The 19079-nt window shown below is 34.8% G+C and overlaps 1 protein-coding gene across 4 annotated transcripts in view; it reads right to left on the minus strand.

Annotated features, from left to right (window-relative positions):
• Positions 1–3629: 3629 nt before the first annotated feature.
• Positions 3630–19079, minus strand: part of SIPA1L2 (signal induced proliferation associated 1 like 2) — a 143167-nt gene continuing 127717 nt past the window's right edge. The window contains exons 20-24 of one of the 4 annotated variants that reach the window (XM_050709908.1): positions 17176–17307; positions 10210–10263; positions 9126–9249; positions 6336–6417; positions 3732–5457 (exon numbers count right to left, since the gene is read on the minus strand). In XM_050709908.1, the coding sequence (XP_050565865.1) occupies positions 5311–5457; positions 6336–6417; positions 9126–9249; positions 10210–10263; positions 17176–17307 (539 nt within the window). In that variant the 3' untranslated portion in view covers positions 3732–5310. Of the gene's footprint in view, positions 5458–6335; positions 6418–9125; positions 9250–10209; positions 10264–17175; positions 17308–19079 lie in introns of all 4 variants that reach the window. The other 3 variants (XM_035561316.2, XM_035561332.2, XM_035561339.2) reach the window with 3 other exon arrangements.

The following is a 19079-nucleotide window of genomic DNA, read 5'->3' on the forward strand; positions in this document are numbered from 1 at the left end:
CCAAATACCCCATGTTAGATATTAAGCCTGAATATTACAGACCTTCTCCCACATTTCTGGTCAGGGCTAACTCTTTCTTGAGGTAGTCTGACAATTGTTTTCTATGTTCCAAACAGTGGCCTTACAAAAAATAAGCAAGATACATGAATATTTATAGTTTTATTAAAATTCTAGTCTTTGGACATAAATTCATTTGTCATCACTAACAACACAACTCATATATTGCCCAGGATTACTATTAGTGTATTTTGCATGTCCCACTTTCTGGCATGGTACGTTTCTGCCTTCTTACTCTCTAACATCTCTCCTCAGATTTATTGCAAAATGCTTCCAGCTGCTCTGCAGACACAAGGACACATGAACTGATCTAACAGAATATGCAATAATCTTTTGGGCTTTATGACACTGGTCAGAAAATACCCATCTGCTGGCTTTCAGCCTTTGAGATTTAATGATTTGCTATTTTATAACGGGAATACAGAAAAACAAACAAAAAAAATGAAACAGATTTATAACCTTTCTGCAAAACTAACACATTCATATTACTCACCTATCAGCCTCAGTTTGTTCCAATTAGGACAAGGTCAATGTGACTTTTACTAGATTAATTCTATGATACTATATAGCAAAGAAGCCTTTCAATATCAATGCTTAGTGGATGAAAAAGGCTCACATGCCTGAAAAATGGAACAAAGGGCATAAAATTACTTCCCTACAGAAGTCAATGAGATAAATAAGATTCCAACACTGAAATGTTTGATACCTTCAAGTGATTTCTAAAGTGACAGGGTATGAGCAATTAAGCCCACTCATTCCACTCTCTGGTCCTGCTACTTCCCCATGATTTGGTGCAACAGCCAGCAATGTTCTCTGCCTATCTGAAAGGAAAACCAAAAGAAAACCTAAGCAAATACGTCTGCTCCCCCCCGCCTTTTTTTTAATTGATTCCCTGGTGAAGATATTAGAAAACTGCTAGATACGGTTATTTTAGAAATATACATTTTTGACTGGTGGCTTAACTCATGACTCAAAAATTATTCATAAAGCTAGCAATGTGGTAAGACACCGAGTGTCTAAAGAGACTGCAAGAGAGCAAAGATTTACATTTTGTAAGGCTGGAATGTACCTCTACCACTTTCTTTTTCTACAGCCACTGTTATGAATTTCATAGGAGCAAAGACTGAAAAATGTTTAGGCCTTCCTTCTCTATGGCTTTGTCTAAACCCACATAAACCTGTCCCCACTGTTCAGACCAGGAGTCTATTGCAGCTCACTGTGTGCACCTTCTGGCTCATGTGCCATTGGATTCTGCTTGAGAGAAAAGCAAGTGAATGTGCTAGGAGAGAGAAAAATAAAGGCCTTGTAGGGAATCAAATGAACACAACCTGTCTGCATAGAGAAGAGAGCTGAGATTAAGATTTATTTTTCCTGGCAAATTCATTTCTTGGATTCCTAAAGTACACATTTCCCTCTCAGTTTGCATAATCTGCTCCCAAATACACAGAAGCAAGCTTTTGTCTGAAAAAAAAAATAATTTGCTTTTGAGTTGAAAAGACATTCTTTTCCTTCTAGTCTTTGCTGTGGAAGCAAGAAGCTGGGGTAACAAATAACTTATTTGGCAATAATTAATGGTTCAGATGTTTTCAAATCACACAACAATTCCAGGGTTCCACTGAATTTCTTAGATATCAGACCCAAAGTCTAATTTCAGAGTATTTGAGAGAGCTCATGAAATACTGCTGCAACAACATCATAACGCATATAGCAACGCTTTTACAGACTGACAATTGTTATTCTAAGAAATTGCCCTACAATACACTAGCATGTTTATGTTACAAGTAACTTAAACATTTCTTTCCAAAACAACTGGATTTGGGGCACAAAAAAAAGATGACCTAAGTTCAGAATTTATATGAAATAATGCACAAGATGTATAAAGATTCTGTATAAAGCTATCACGTGCCTACTAACAGTAAGCACAGAATAACTAAGCTCTCAGGGACAGAAAAAAATAGCAGAAATTACTGCTGATTTTTGTAATAGTGGTCTCAGAAAAAAACACATACATAATAAAATGCAGTCCACAGCGTGAGAAATGTCTCAATAAGGATCCCTTCAATAAGGATCTACATACAAATTAGGGTGCCACTTTTAAGGCAGAAGTAAAACATTTGGTAATCTTGTCATGGTTTGTGTTTGTCACTTTTACAGAAGTAAATACCTGAGCCGCTTGGTTTGGTTTCTGCATCTTGGTATTTCACAGCATTGCCTGCTGTGCTGGTAAGACTTTGTTGACATCTGAAACACTTCCATATTACTGTTTTAAGTTCAGATCACAAAAGCGTCTTTGAAGTAAATTTCCAAATCCTCCCCACTTACTGTGCTTTGGTTCATATGGATTGGATTTATTGCACAGAGCCTGGCGTCCTTCCAGATAAAACTAAACCAGAGCCCACCTACTGTATGATTGCAGCCACCAAAGGCTGTCCAGTCATGGGACTGCACAAGAAAGAGCCTGGCAGATCTCCCATCCCCCAAAGCCTAGGTCATCGACACTAAATTTTTCTAGTGCTCCACACTAGTTGCTAACATAGACTTAGCCTGTGCCTCCACATGCCTAAAAGAGGTGTTTTTATTAATATCTCCAAGTATTATTCTTAAAACATCAGATAACTGAAATGTCCAGTTAAATGCACTTTACTTATGCCAAACCTGAACTTGTATTATGGCGTCTAATAAATATTGCATCCAAACATCATTAAAACAGTAACAGCCAGGCGAAAAACTTTGTTCCACAGTGATAATCACCTGAGGAAGAATCATGTGCCCCTGATGAAACTAATCCTGTGAGGAAATGGTCAGCAAAGGCATTAAGAGATTTGTAGACAGTTTTTGCTTTTGTAAACAAAATGTTCTCAATTGGTGGGAAAAGAAGAAAAAGAATTACTGACAATCCTTTCTGCACAGGTAATTATAATAATGCTTATTTTCAACAACTGATAGAGACAAATGCTGAAATGAATATTGGACTACAAACTCTTACACAAACCTAATAGCATTCCTTCAGAAAAAAAAAGCTTATTCTGAAGGTCATTTCAGTTAGCACAGCTTCTCAAATGGGCCAGTCCTCACAGAAACGTTTTCACAGACAAATTGTGAAAGTTGTTCAGCACTGCTGTTTTGGCAAGGTGTCCAGCCAGATGGGTTTGCTAATGACTCTTGTAAAGTGTTTAAATCAGAATCTAGTGTAACACATGACTGCCATGTTTAATTACTCTGAGTTAATATAGCTTAATGGATATAGTTGGGTAGATAAGAGTCAGTTTTTGATGAAAAATACAAAGGTTTTTCCATTTCAATATAACGATACCAAAGCCTTGATTTGCTGCCCATGTAACCTTTCCTAAGAGCAGTTATTCAGAACAATCATTATAGCAGGAATAGACATTTGTTCAACTTATGAACCATTTCTTAGCCAACATATGCAAACAATGGATACAGAATTTTATTTGCATCAGTTGAATATATACTGTAACGATTCTACAATTTTCTGTAGGCTTGCCTGAATGCATTTAGCTGCTGAAAAGGAACTGGAATACAACCATGATTTGGAACCATTTTCTTTTTTTCGTTATTGAAGGATAACTTCAAAGGTTCTTGTTAGCTTCATTTCATTTTGTAAACTTGTATTTCTTTTTTGGAGTAGACTTAGTACATATAGCTCAATACTACACACAAAACTGTAGCAAAAGAGGAATAAAGCAGTGCAAGCTATCATCAGCCTGCTTTCACATCTCACATATGCTAACACTGCAATCAAATCTTCAATTGCAGATAGAAGAGGATGGCAACCTATCTGCTGTTGTGATTAATGTAAAATAATACACAAAAACTAGACACCTTTTGAAAAATATTTCTTTAGAACATATTTTGCAGTAAAGCAGTTTCTCTCATAGGTCACTAAATCAATGCCTGCGAACAGTCGAAATAGCTTTTTGCTCCTTGACCTGTGAAGCTACCTCCTCAGTTATAGCATAGGCCAAATCAAAGAAATCCACTTTGATAATGGTGACAATTCTTCATTGGTAACGATGGACTGATTACTCGAGGGGTTTGGACCGCCTTCTGATTGAGAACCTAGATGGTGAGCTGAATGGAAACCTGAGCTAGTGACAATGGTTGTAGATGATACAAGATAAAATAATTTTTCAGGTTTATATTTTTAACATTTATTAAAAAAGCAGGATGTATGTTCATTTCAAATTAAACAGTTAAAAATGTTAAAGCATACAAACAAATCAATTGTGTACTAGCAGCATCCAATTGTTAGAATTTTCTAGAACTCCTCAGTACAGTCTTGGCAAGCTAAAAATATTACAGCTTGCAACCAACTGACCTCACTATAGTGCAGATAAAACAAACTTTATAAAATCAACAATTTAAGGTTAAATAAGCTTAAATAAAGGTGTTAAATACAAGACACTTGATCAAAGCTTCTGTACAAAGATAAACAAATTTGGCATTGTACAATTGATTGGCTGGCTCACACCATACATGATTCCAATAGTTAAGCAATATAACTGTTTAGCTGAACATCAACTATACAAAAGTAACTGAAGTTGGGAGTGGGCTAACCCCAGTGAGCCATTTACAAGGCATGTGAATCTTTAGAAAATCAGAACACTGTTTATATTCAGGCACCATTTGTTCCTGCAAATAAATAATCTCTAATGTATCTGCATCCAAACTAGTGTTAAACACATCAGTGCTAACATTTTATAAACACAGCTTTTTGACTATTCACTATACCTCCATTCTTATTGCTATGACAATGTGGACCGTGGAAATAAAACTACTGTACATACAAAAAAATAGAGCACCTTTTAAACATTAAAGTATATGTCTAGTTATTCTTTTTATCTTACAATACTGAAGCCCAAGCTAATGTAAATTGCTTTAACATCTTCACCAGCGCACCTGAAATGAAGGAACTAAAACCCCAGATATTCCTCTTCAGGCAAGCCTTAGCCAGCGCACCTTCTAAAAATGTCTAAAATGACACTAAGATTTTTTTTTTACATTCATCTTCACACAAACAAATATCTGCTATTCTCTGCTTTCTTCATATGAATTTAAAGACAGATTATCACAGTTCTCCCTTTTTCAAATGAATAAAGCTGGATAGAGAATGTAGCAGAAACACCTAAAATGGATTGTGAACACAGTGAAATTATTATCCCGCTAATCAAAAAAATACAGCTGTTACATTACAGCTGTTACAAGTAAGTATTTTCGAAGGGGGTCCAGCCATTAGGATTTTTTGTCTATCGTATTGAAAAACCATTCTGTAAACTTCCTCAGTTGAGCAGCTGCTGTTTGAGACTCCTCTTGAAGTCTCATGTTATCTTGTCTCAGATGCTGTACCTCTGCTTGGAGAACTGCTTTGTCCTGTTTTTCCTGGTTAATAAAGATACAAATTGAAAAAAGTGAATAGTCATGATTAGAGCAATTCTTTTTGTTGCTATTATTTCTCTGCAAGTCATACAAGTTATATTTTGTTGAGCTCCCTAATCCATTCTGACAACTAACTCTAAGCTGATTCCCAAAATATGCTCCAAGTACCTTATTCATTCTAGGGTATGTTGTTTTGAAACTAATGCAATCTAAAAAGAAATCTAGATGCTACTTCAATACAAAAATTTTAGGAATTCATTCAATTTAACAAAAACTTCAAGGACTAAAAGGATGAGAAGACTTTGAGTATTACAGATAATATGTGAGAGCCCAGGAAGAAACAAAATTATCTACTTTCAAAATCTTCCTTATAATGATTATTTTCTGAATAAACGCAAGTCTCATTTCTACCAGTCCTGGTAATGTTTCCAGTTCAGGAATTAGATAGCAAATGAGACAAATCAACTCACTGTCACATGATCAAGACACCACAAGGCAACAAGGATGACAAATCTAGAGTGTTAACTGCTTAGAAATAGAACCTGCATGCATATCCCTATCCTTTGTCAAATCCAAGGTACCATAAAATGGAGATAAAGTACCTTATTTATTCTGGGCTATGACTATAGGTAGGACAATTTTATTTTGGAGTAGTCAATGACCTGTAAACAAGTCAGCCTTATAGCAACTTGTCTGTGTAACCATTCCCACAGGAATTTCTGCACTTCAGTGTTCTGATCAACCACGAGGCTCTACCATTCATTAATTGTCATTACGCTATCTATTTGAACTGATGCACTTTTTTCAAACCTTTAATGAACTCTGCATAGAAATCTAGCTATTAAAACTACAAAGTAATAATACCATTAATGATCTCTTACCTTCCTCAGGTCAGTTTGTAGTTGCCGGAGTATCACTTCCAGCTGGTTAACTTTTCCCGTCAGAGTAGTTGGAGCATGCTCCCTATAAAGTAAACCATTATCTTCACTCCAGGTTACTTAAAAACAATTTTCTCCCCCATTTTCTCCCCCAGCTTTTGCAGAATAAGACTTTCAGGAATAACAGAGAAAACAAATTATCTTTAATTCCCGAACTATTCCTAAACTAAAAACAGCAATAGTGGAAAACTATTACCAGAACATAAACCTATTGCTGTAATATCTGAAATATGACACAACCTCACATGCAAACCTAGAAGAAATTAAAATAATTTTAAGAAGGAATATTTCAGGTATTATTTCAACATACCTTCACAGTGCAAGTCAAACTTGCTGCTAAATGGTGTGCTGAGCACATTTGTTAACAAGCTGCTTTCAGATAAGGACTGTACTAATCTGAAGCAAGCTGCAGCAGTAATTATGGTAAACCAAAAGAGCTGTTAGAATTCTTTTGTCTGGTCTGCAGTTGTGTCATTTCCAGTAAAAGATAAACCTACAGCTTTACAGAGCCAAATATTTTGCTTAAAGGTCAAAACATATGAAATATTGCCACAGGTTAATCAAATGCATGAGTGAAGGAAAATACTGAGAATAGCTTCTGTTTCCTGTATGACAACAAGCACTGTGGGAGACAGTTTCACATACGTTATAGATGAAATTAGCCGTAACGTGAATTACTTTGTCTAAAAGGGAGAAGCTGAAGAGAGAGTAGCTTTATATAAAGAGCTGAATCAGCTGTTTCATGCAAGTGCAAAAATCAGACAGATTTGCCAATGCTTGAAGTGGAACATCTTTTAAAAAAGTCTTTTAAACCCTATTGATCACTTGGCTGGTAAAAAATGTGGACTTAGAAGTCATTGAAATAAATGCATTTAACCATGTAAGTTAATTTGTGTAAAATTGCTTCAAATTATAATGTGATAGCCTAACAAGCAGGAAGACTAAAAGCTTTCTTTTTCCTCCATTTCCTGTTCTTCCACTCCTGCAGCTGAAGAGCAAAACTAATCAAAGATGTTTTTCTTTTAAGCTGTGCTAATTGACAGACTTTGCTTCTCAATCCCTCTGTTTTTAAAACAAGTATACTCCCCACAGCAGAAAAGACAGGGATAAAAAAAAAAAGATAATCTAATCCTCTCACAGATCACTGGGTATGAAGAATTTGGGCAGTTTCCCACAGTTTTCAGTTACAGGTTCTCTTGATTCATTTCTCTCTGTGTAGATGAAAAACTATGGATTTGCAAGTAGCATTTTTTCTCTGAACATGAACAATTGCAAAAGGTAAGTTCCAAGGTCTGAGATGTTTGCTGCAGATAAGGATGTTATATACTACAGAGCTGAGCTCCTGTCATCAGTTCTATCCAGATGAAAAAAAGAAACAAACTATTATTGTATAGGAGAAATACAGTGAAAAAATTTGGCTTTCAGGTGCAATAGATCAGTGCAGGTTAATTGATTGAAACTCTGCATCAACCTGCACTCCGCACTATTGCTGTGACAGTGCTTTATCCGGCTATACTACAAATTTCCTAGACGGAACTGGTCTGAGGTTGGTTCCAAGAAACAACACTTTTCAAAAGTAAAGTGAAAGTGTGATCAGTCTGCCATCAAATAACAATGAAACATGCATACAGACAATTTGACATCATGCTTTTTGAAATAAAATAGAGACATTTACATAGTTTCCAGAGAAAGTTTCCTGTTATGGTCATATAAATAGCAAAAATACTTATGGAAAGACTAAGTTGCTGCTCACACAAGCAAAGTAGTGTGCATTACACACAGATTGCTTTGGTAGATTGAGACTCAAAGACGAACTGGACTCTTTGTCCAGTAGCTTCACAATCTAAATTAGGACTGTAAAATTGTTAGGATTTTAGTTATTTATGGCACCTATTATGCAAGACAGTGTCACTGAGTGGATTTTTGATGTTAAAAAGCTTGTCAATTCCCTATAGGCAATATCTGTCAGCTGAATAGAAGTAGAAAAGCTTTCTTAACTTCCATAAACCAGTAGTTGGACCAAGACAGTTCCATCCAATGTCTTATTTTCTTCCTCGGGTCTTGTAAGTACAACGTGCTAATTTCTGAAGTTTCAATCAAATTCTAAACTTCTTATATCCAAAGATCATATGATAAACTATATCACTACATTCTGAAAAGGCAGTGTTCATCCCTAACATATCAATATCAAATATAACATTAGAATCATTTCAGCATTCTAGAACACTGACCTGAACAAGAATCTCTCCTACCCATTCTCCTTATACAGAGGACAGAAAAATGGGAAGTTTTTTTTTAAATGAAGTAGTACATTTAATTTTAAAACCTGCACATTTTCAGAGCAGTGGTACTCTGCTTTCTATACTCTTCTGATTTCTTTCTTTACATTAACGTGTTGACTCTCCTCTCTTTTCTCTACTTTTTGGCTGCCCAAATTATCCATTTTGTCCACTTATGTCTTTCCATTTCCTTCTACATGCCCTCCCTTTGACAGCATTTAAGTTAGGGAAAAGGACACGCATCGCTTTCTTTCTGTTGTTCTGGGGAGTGTGTGTTATATTCCAACAATAATGGGAACCTCTGTCCTACATATATTTTTCCTGTATCACCTCTATCACAAGAAGGAAGAGGGAGAAAGAACTCTCACCACCACGTAACATGCAACATTAGGAGAAAATCAGTGTTTTTTGTTGTTGTTGTTGTGTTAAGAAACATGCTTTAATTTTGACATACCCAGTAGCCTCGAGGAAATCTTTTCCATCTGTGGGACTCTCATCCAAAGGTAATTCTTGTGTTCCTTCCAAGCCCTGAGCTTGCTGCATATCATCCAACGTACAAAAAGATGCTACTCTCTGATCTGTAAAAAAATAAAAAAGTAACATAAGGATATGTTTAAAGCTATATATATATATATATATATATATATATATATATAAAATAAAAGGCTGTATTACAGCCAGTATCCTGGTTCAGTTCGACAACGGGATGTAGGTTTCTACATCACAGCTTCGAAGATAATCAGCAGATGTAAAGTATATTCCAAGTAGTTGGCTTCCCCACATCTGCATCCAAAGGCAACCTCAAAGCAATTTTTTGTGTGTCTCATATTTGTTTGGACCAGTTAAGGCTGATATGAATAGTAAATTGGTCTTGATGAAATCCACAGAAAACAGCTTGAGAACTCAGGGCCACAACCAATGACAATAATTCAATGAAAAGATTTGCATTTTCCATGGACTTAAAGCCCTCAGATTCCTCAGAAATCTGCACTGTTCATTTTATACCATTTTGTACTGTTTACTATAGTCTCAAGCAGAACCTATTGGCCATCTGCATACTTAAGAAGCAACAAATTCATATTAGTTTTTAATCAATTGAGGTTTTGTTATATATATTACCAAGGCACACTATTACCTGCATTGGATTCCACCAGAGAGTAATCTAACAAGCATATAAATAATTACCTATGGATATACAGTGTGGTTGCCAAAATACATCAGTCACCACGTAATAGAATTATGCCATGCAGATCATCATTGCACAGAATGGGAGTAAATGATGCATTCATTAGGATTTAATTTGTCTTCTATAAAAACATCCATATTCCGTGGAGATCAATTTAACTTATTTCTGTCAAACAAAATCCATGTCTGTAGGTTTGTATAAATTCAGGTGACAACATGCCTGCCTTGCCACTTTGTCCCCTTGCTCTACCACCCCACAGACCCAAAGCTTGCATTGTCATGCAAACGTGCAAACATAGGAAATATTAAAGAAAGTTTACAAAAGGTAAAAGTCATCAATCCCAGATCATCACCTAGAAACGGCGTGTGATGACAGAACGGCCCAAGTTCTTCATCTGAGTCAAAACCTGGAATAAGATTTAGAATGTTCCTATAAACAAGACAGTCCATCTCCACTAAAGTAGCTGTGGCCCTTATGTAAAGTTCACATGATGAATACTCCCAGGGCAACTCATGCTGGCTCTCACCACCAGCCTTGCAAAAACATTTTTACACAACACCAACATTACAATAAAGCATGAGATGGCACACCCAGTGTCTCTAATAATAATACCCAGTACTGTTACACACAATTTGGCACGACACACAGAGACAATCCTCCAAACCCTAAGCACCTAAACAGCAAATACAGACCACACCATTTTAACTAGGCAGAAAAATTTGTTTTAATACTTTACCAAATGAAAATAGGAAGCCATCAGAAAACTGTTCAAAGGCATTTCTAAATGAACATTTTTTAAAGGAATAGCAAAGAGTAACAGTTCATTTTATTATATAAGGAAGAAAAATTGGATGCCATCGTTTACCCAATTTTAAAGACCACAGATCATTTCCTCCGATTTTATCCTTATTTCTGACTAGGCTTTGGAAAATATGAACACAATTTTTTCATGTGTTGACAATAAAGTAAGAATATAATTTTAAACATGATCAATTTGAAACATATTAAGTGGGATAGATTTAATTAGCATAGATAAACTAGGTTCCAAACTTGAACCCAATATGTATGCTAGAAACAAGGCTTTGAAAACTATCAGCCTGACAAGGGTATGGGTCATAAGTTTGAAGTACATATCAAATAATCAATTTCACTTCTATGGTATTCACATTTTCATCACCTTTTGACAGAAGAAAAAGTCAGCAACAAATGTTATGTTGCTATTTTTTCTATGGGCACAAATAACGTGATGTGTGACATTGCATCTCACAGGCAATTCTACTGTAACATAAAAACATGAATTTTACTTCCACTGCAGAGTAAGCCTAATTAAAGAGAATGGCCACTTGTCTGGCGTATTTTGTCAGCTGAGAATATGTTTTGTCATTTTATTCAGGAAAATATCTCTCCTGATGGATAAAAGCAGGTGTAAAAATAGATGCATGCAGCTGTTAATGAAGCCACACAAGGAAAGTTTAAAACCCATTATTTTAAAATATTTTTATATTACTTCAATACACAACAAAAATACAAAAACACGGGTGCCTGCAATGAAGCATAATGTGTAGATTGACTTTTTCTTCCTTGTATATTCCATAAAGAATTTCAACTGTAGGTCATTAAAAATAGTAACTCTTAGAATAGGAAATTAATTATTAAAACTTTTCTATTTACATAATAGATTTTTCAGAAATTCTTATCTTTATAAAACTTGAAACCATATTACATTCCTCAGGTGAGGAACAAGTCACTACATGGCCATTAAAAAATAGAAGTCTCCAAACACACAGCATACTATGTAAATTCCTGTGTTGCTCTTCAAAGAACAGCTACTTAATTTTCAAAAGCCTGGCTAGCGTCAAAATCATTCTCTGAACAAGTTTGTGACAAAAACTTTTGTAACAACTCGTACATCAACAAGATCCTTGAGTAGCAAAATATTTTCCTTTGAATACTTTTCAAGTACTTTAAAAGATATTTTTATTTTTAATAACTACATCATCTCACTGATCTCCACACAAGTATTCATGCTTAGCAATAGTTTCAGCAGTTCACTATTTAAATCAGAAATGCTTTTAAAGCTGAACTGTGGTCAAAACTGAACTTGTGCTTCAAAGAGCAAAATCTCCCAACTGATTCTGTTTTCATATGTTCTTAACAGAATTAGCTTGACTCTATCCACAAAAATGAAATCAAAGCTACTTTTTGCTGACAGTTAATTTTTTGATAGAATAACCAAGTGTATTTCCGACTATGATACTGTAGGTATAAGTTCTGCTTCTTCCAAATTATGAGGACACCTCCTATTCAAGTGGTATGTGCATGCTAAAATCTCAGAGCTATAATTTTATCTGGGACATTCTTACCAAACCATACAAAGGACCCACGCGTAGAAAACTGTTTGAGAAAACGGTTCTCAAATAGTATCAAAATGAGGCTGAGAGAGTTGAGGCTGTTCAGCCTGGAGAAGAGAAGGCTTTGGTGGAGACCTTGTACCAGCCTTCCAGTAACTAAAGGGGGTCTACAGGAAAGATGGGGAAATAATCTATCAGGGAGCATAGTGATAGGACAAAGGGTAATATCTTTAAACTAAAAGAGGGAAGATTTAGTTTAGATGTTAGCATGAAAGTCTTCGTTCAGAGGCTGGTGAGGCCCTGGCACAGGCTGCCCGGAGAAGCTGTGGATGTCCCATCCCTGGAGGTGTTCAAGGCCAGGCTGGATGGGGCTTTGGACAACCTGGTCTGGTAGGAGGTGTCCCTGCCCATGGCAGGGAGTTGGAACTGGGTAATCCTTAAGGTCCCTTCCAACCCAAACCATTCTGTGATTCTATCATTCCACAAAATGTACTGGTGTTTGTACAAAAGCTTAAGCAACTGTTGATTTAGCAAGATGAGGCAACAGCTGCATCTGACTTTCAGGTAATAGAATTGTACAGCTGTAGCCACTCAGAATTTCAGTCTAGATTTTCATAGTTTCAGCCCACTAACAAAGGCCAGGAAAGAACTCCAGACATTTTCATGTACTGCAAAGCACAAAAGGCTGAAATAAGTATAGTGCATGAAGCATCCCTTTCACTATTAAAGCTAAGGTTATCCACATACATTGACATACGCATGGAAGCAAAACAGAGCTACACAGGCATGCATTAAAAATTACCAAATGCTAAATGAGTATTTTATTTATCTAACAATTTAAAATATAATTATTATTAAAATAATTCTCTCTTGTTGAATGCTTCACTTCTTTCTCGTTATGTTCTGTGTAGCATTACTCGCATTAAGCTATAAAGATTTTTAAATGGAAATATTAAAATAATATTAATTACAGTAGCACAGATGTTTCTGCAAAGATAAACTGGCATTAAGAAACACTACACTCTGATTGGCATGGCTAGTAGATGCTCATAAAAATAACCTGGAAAATAATCATAAAGTGAAACCACCTATTTCAATGAACTAAATTAGAGATATCAGAGAGATTTTCTTAGGTTGTTAATTCCTGTAATATGATTTACAAAACACTATTCTTTGTAAAGCAGAATACAACCAGCTTAAAGTAACAAAAATAGTAAAAAGTTCTATTCATCATAATAATTTTTATGTTTGGGTCAACCCTTTTCTATAACGACAGTAACAGAAGTAGACATCTAGGAAGACTTCACTTTTTGTTCCACAAGTTCTTTAAAAGATCCAAAATTAGCCATCAGCAACACATTGAAAACCTGTCCTTCTTTTCTAACTTGTGGATCTACCTGAAGGATAATACAAAAACAGAATTAGAAAACAAAACAAACAACATATTCTCTCCGTTTTCTTTATTCTTTTCTGAGATTTTCCTTTTTCTTATCCATCTTTCAAATTTATTCTGTAAATCCCCATATCTTTATCTTTACTCAGTTCAAAAAGTTGCTTTATTTCTGTTTCTTACTCATATTCTCACTTCAATTGCCCTCCCTAAACCCTCCTTTTTCTCTTCTGATGCACAGTCACATGAAGTTCTATTTTTTTTGTTTGCTTGAGGGATAGATACAAAGATATTACCACAATGAACTTCCAGCATGTCAACTGCTCCCCTGTCTCTCTGCAGCTACTACCAAAATAAAATACAGGAATGGAAGTAGCCTATCCATGTATGAAAGAAATTGAAGGATACCCCTTGCAACTGACCGCAGGAATTCTGAAAATCATCTCTGGACAAATATCAGGATCAAATCTATGCCCTGCAATGGAAGACAGTGCAAATACTTACAATAACGTTGCACTGAACTCTAGCTTACAGATATTGACCCTCAGCAGAAATAGCTCAAGCAAAACCTCTTACAGATGCAGCTTCTGGAGCTTGGGGAGTTAACCCCTGCACAACTCTTCATTGCACTTCAGAGACCTGTCCACATAACAGTGGATTTTCAAGAAGAGTTTGAAGTAAGTATTCTGCTTCCCACAGAAGTTCTTGCCAAGCAAAGCATTAAAAATGAAATCCTCACAAAGTTAAAAAAAAAAAAAAAAAAAAGGCATTATCATCACACTTTCAATTAGATCAGTTATGACTGCCTCATATTCTGTCCTTCAAACACTTACTCCACCCTTGCAGACCAGTTTAGAAACTGCTGTTCTACATAAGATCAAGGTGTCAGTAGGATAAAGGCTAATATTAATTATAATATTAATTAATGAACAAGCTCCTCAACTGTTCAGGTGTGGGGGGAAGAGAGTTAGGCTAAAATGAGAACCCTGTTCTCATTACATCCATGAATAAATTCTGAGCACAGATGATGGTAGCAAAAACGTTGCTACTGTATTTTATTCTTCATTCAACTAACTCCAACAAACAGCTCAAAAGGCTATATATAATATTAACCAGAATACAACAGCATTTTAAGACAGACAAATGAAGGACTGCAAGACCCATGTGGATTTTGAACTGATCAAAATGTCGAAGTTATCAATATACAGTGTACAGAAATCAAAGGGAAAAAACTCTGACCTTGGAATCAGTTTGGTAATACTAATGAAATAATATTAAGAAAAGACCTTGTAAAAAGAAAAAACTAAAACGAAGTCTATGTTCTAGAAAAGAATATGACTTAAATATCAGCTTGATAAAGCCAAACTAGAGATTAGTTTTAACATTAAAAACAAATGCTACCCATTTTTGATCCTTTTTATTGTTTTTTTTTGAGACCGTCCTATATAAAATGTGATCCCATTTATCAAAATAATTTTATATTAATCAGTTTATGATTTTTAGAATCATCTACTCTCTATTTTTCAACATTGACAGAATGCAGAAGAGTAGTTCCAAGCTATTTTTAAATAAAAATAAAGTTGAGGCAACTCCTCATTTATCACCATTAAAATACATAAGGAAAAAGGATCTGCCAATTCATATCCAACCCACTCCCTCCCAGTGAATTTTTTATGATATCCCTATCAGTTATTCTTTTTTAAATGACTTTCAAACTACAAGACATCAGATAGAGAAAGTTGAGCAAGGGCTTAAAAATTCCACTCCTAGTCAAAAGTTTCGAGTTGCAGTACTATGAATCTAGCCAAAACATTTTACAAATCATCTAACATACATGCGGGCGTCTCTACTGCAGAGTTCTAAACAGAAAAGAATTACGTTCCTTCATACAAAACTATTATTTACTGCTCAGATTCTTCTAAGAATTTAAAGAAAAAAGCAATAAAAAGTTTCCATCTTGCAACTCATACCATCATTTCTTCAGCTTTATCTACATACAATTGTATATATAAAATATGTATATAAAAAAAGATGTTTGCAACTAAAACCCAACAATATCCCCACCTCCCTATAACAAAGCACTGTGGATAGCTATGTTGTTTTACTTTTCTCTCTTAAATGAACACTCACATAACTCTTACCTAAATAACAATATTTTCATCAGAATATTAAATGGTAAAAGCAATGAAAATCTATTAAAGTTTTCAAATAAATCTAAAAATAGAGGAGCATAACTGGTACAGAACGACCTTTTAGATAGCTGAACTCAATTTCTGTTAGCATTTAAAAATATTCTTCATGTACAAAGTTATAAAATTTGTCATTTACTTATCCAAATCTATTTTCAGTTGTTAAGATATCAATAACAAGTGCCAGGATGTTTTCTGAGCAATCAAACATACAAATGCATGGTACCAGTTGTTAGACTTTCAGCCTTACAGTACAGCTTCCTGCCAGCTACAACAGACATATGTAAGTAGTACTGAACAGTAATGAATACAGATAAAATTAATCACATTAAGAAACAGTACAGTACTTTTGATTGCTAATCATCACTGTTGGTCTGTTTTTGTTGTTTGTTTTGTTTTTTAAAGTTTTAATAATGACATTTACATTAGTATAGTAAATACTTCTCAAGAGTTTTTGATCAAATTGAAATTTAATCACTTCAGACTCAGGGAAGGAATCAGTACCAGAAATATTATTACCATGGTTACTTTTTAGATGAAAAAACAGAACACCTCATCACTAACTTAATAACCTGTTCTCCTCATAAAGTTGAGACCTGTACCTTATATTATATATGATTGCAGTAATTTCATCCTTATTCAGATACCTCTGACTTCTCATATATTCACTAGTGAGAGTAATAGCAGATAACAAATGTTGCAGACTTTAGGACAGACCCATGACCTAACCAAAACTCTCCTCAGAAATGAAAAAACACAAACACACAACTTCATAGATAGATAGTTTCAAACAAGCAACCACTTATCTGTGTTTATACATTACATGTAGGTCTAGCTGCTGGAGAGGTGAATGAGGTTTTTTCTTAGTTAAACTGGTCTTATAATTTAATAGTGCAAACCTGGTTTATATCCTGCACCTCAAATTCTGCTACTGGAAGGTACAGCATACATTTTTGCTGTTTTACAAGGGCTTATTATGAAAACTGAGAAGGACAGCAACATCATTTGTACTACACATACAAAGTTTATAGAGACAACACAATAAACCCAGACAAGCTGTTACTCCCATTCTCTTTATAAGTATATAATTTATGTGCTTTGAATCTCATCTGATTTTTTCAATTGACTACAGAGAGCACTTTGGTCCCTAAGTCACTGAATTGTATCTAAGATAGATACTGAGAATATCCAAATATCCCCAATTTTTTCAGTGACAATCTACAGCACTGAGAAGTAATACATCCAAAAGAACGAAAGGGCTTTGGAGGCAAACACTGGATTTTTGTAATTCAAAGTGTGGCTATACAATATATATGTTTCTTTCTTAAAAAAATAAAAAAGAAAATTTGCGTAGTGAACAGTGATCTTTATTCAGTTTTTCCTGTTACCTTCAAACGCTCGTGCAGCATCTACCAGGTGAGACCAGTCTAGCCCTGTGGCAGTGTCTGGCAGGGGCATCAGGCCAGGATCATTGAATTTGGCTTTATCAGATAAGGACCCATCTGAGAACCAGAATTCATCTAAACAATAAACACAATAATTAGTCTTCCTATAACAATGATGTACAGTTAATTTTGAAGCTATTATAATGAATTGCAAAAAGAATGTATAAGCAATGAGTGCTCATGTTCACTTCTCTTTTTATCTTTTCCTGTTCAATATTCAGTATGGGTGAAACTACTGTTAAATGCAAGCAGAATAAGATGGGGTGGGTTTCTACAGGTTTTTGTGACACTTTGCACATGACGAGTTCTTTGCATTTTGATGTGAATGCTGTGTGAGTAGGCAGCATCCAGTCTTAAAGAATACCATACTAAACCTGAACACTGAGCAGAAAAGTTGCTAGATGCAGTTATATTTTAAAGAAGGCTGTGAACCAACATGAGATATTTATATGCAGAGTTGTATTGTGAAACTTAAATATTACATCTCCAGAAGTAATTTCAAAAATATTATCTGCTTTTCTTTAAATGCATTTGTAAGTTCTAGCCTATATCCAAAACTCACTTTCACATTGAAAATACTACCCTATTAACTTAATATTTTGTGTATCTTAGAATGCAAGACTTGCATGCTGATCTCTAAGCTTCAGAGCATGCTGTAACATGTTGTATACTGTAGGTAGTGTATACATTTCAATTAATACACAATCTATAAAGTTAGTTCAAACACAGCTTTCAGTTATGCAGTCTTTTTAGAAAGATACCATTAGCATACATCATAGTAGAGATGATAATTTTCAAAATCTTTAGTTTAACATTTCCATATCTTTCAACAGCAATCTTCACTTTGATCAATGTAAACATTAAAATAAGTATTGCTGAATAAGCATACGGATGTTCTTAAAACTGCATAAAACCCAAATAGATTATTTTAAACTACAGCTCATCTTAACCATAAAGCTAGTGATGCACATATTGTCCTTTTATTAAATACTGTAGTCAAAACCAAAGAATCTTTGCTTTTATGATGTGTCTACTTGTATTAAATAAAAAGGTCAAAACAGTATTTTTCTTGAATATTTTGGAAGTACAGGACTTGTTTCTTCCTTCCATTTCTTTACTACTGATTAAGACTATAATAATTACTAGCAATGTTTCTGCCAGTAATACCACACACAAAAATCAATGAAGGGAAAAATGCATGCACACAAACACTCAAGTGGAAGATACATTATAGTGTAAGTAGTGTAAGAGAGTGGCATTTTGTCATTGTCCTGATACCAATAATAAAAAACACCAACACTGAATGAAAGATTTTTGACCTAAAAATCCCAAAGCAGTAACCTATTATAGAATGTTCTATTGCACAGAGCAATGATTAGAGTTTATCATATTCTTTGCAAAAGAAGTGTGTGTGGAGAGTGGTTTGTTTTTAAATCAGGAACATAGCAGTGAAGATTTGCAATCCTCTATCAAAAAATTAGGAATCCTGCAAATAAATAGCAATGTGTACGAGGTAGAAATCCTATTTACAGTGGAATTTATCTTGTTCTACAACTTACATGAAAGCATTGTTATATTACAATTGGAAATGATTTGACAAACCTCTGCAGAAATGTACTCAATACCCATTCTTAGTATGCCAAAGTGGATGTTATATGAAATGGAAAATGCAATGGATAAATGCACTACTCATACATCTGTACAAATATTTTATTTTCACTTTCTTATAAACACACATCCAAACTTATCTAAGGTTACCTTGGGGTGAAAGTACTTTGGAAACTCAACAGCAGAACAGTCTCTGAACTTTTGTGTATGACCTGGGAATTATAAGAACCCTACTTATG

The sequence above is a fragment of the Cygnus atratus genome, chromosome 3 (assembly GCF_013377495.2).
Source record: "Cygnus atratus isolate AKBS03 ecotype Queensland, Australia chromosome 3, CAtr_DNAZoo_HiC_assembly, whole genome shotgun sequence".
NCBI classification, from domain to species: domain Eukaryota; kingdom Metazoa; phylum Chordata; class Aves; order Anseriformes; family Anatidae; genus Cygnus; species Cygnus atratus.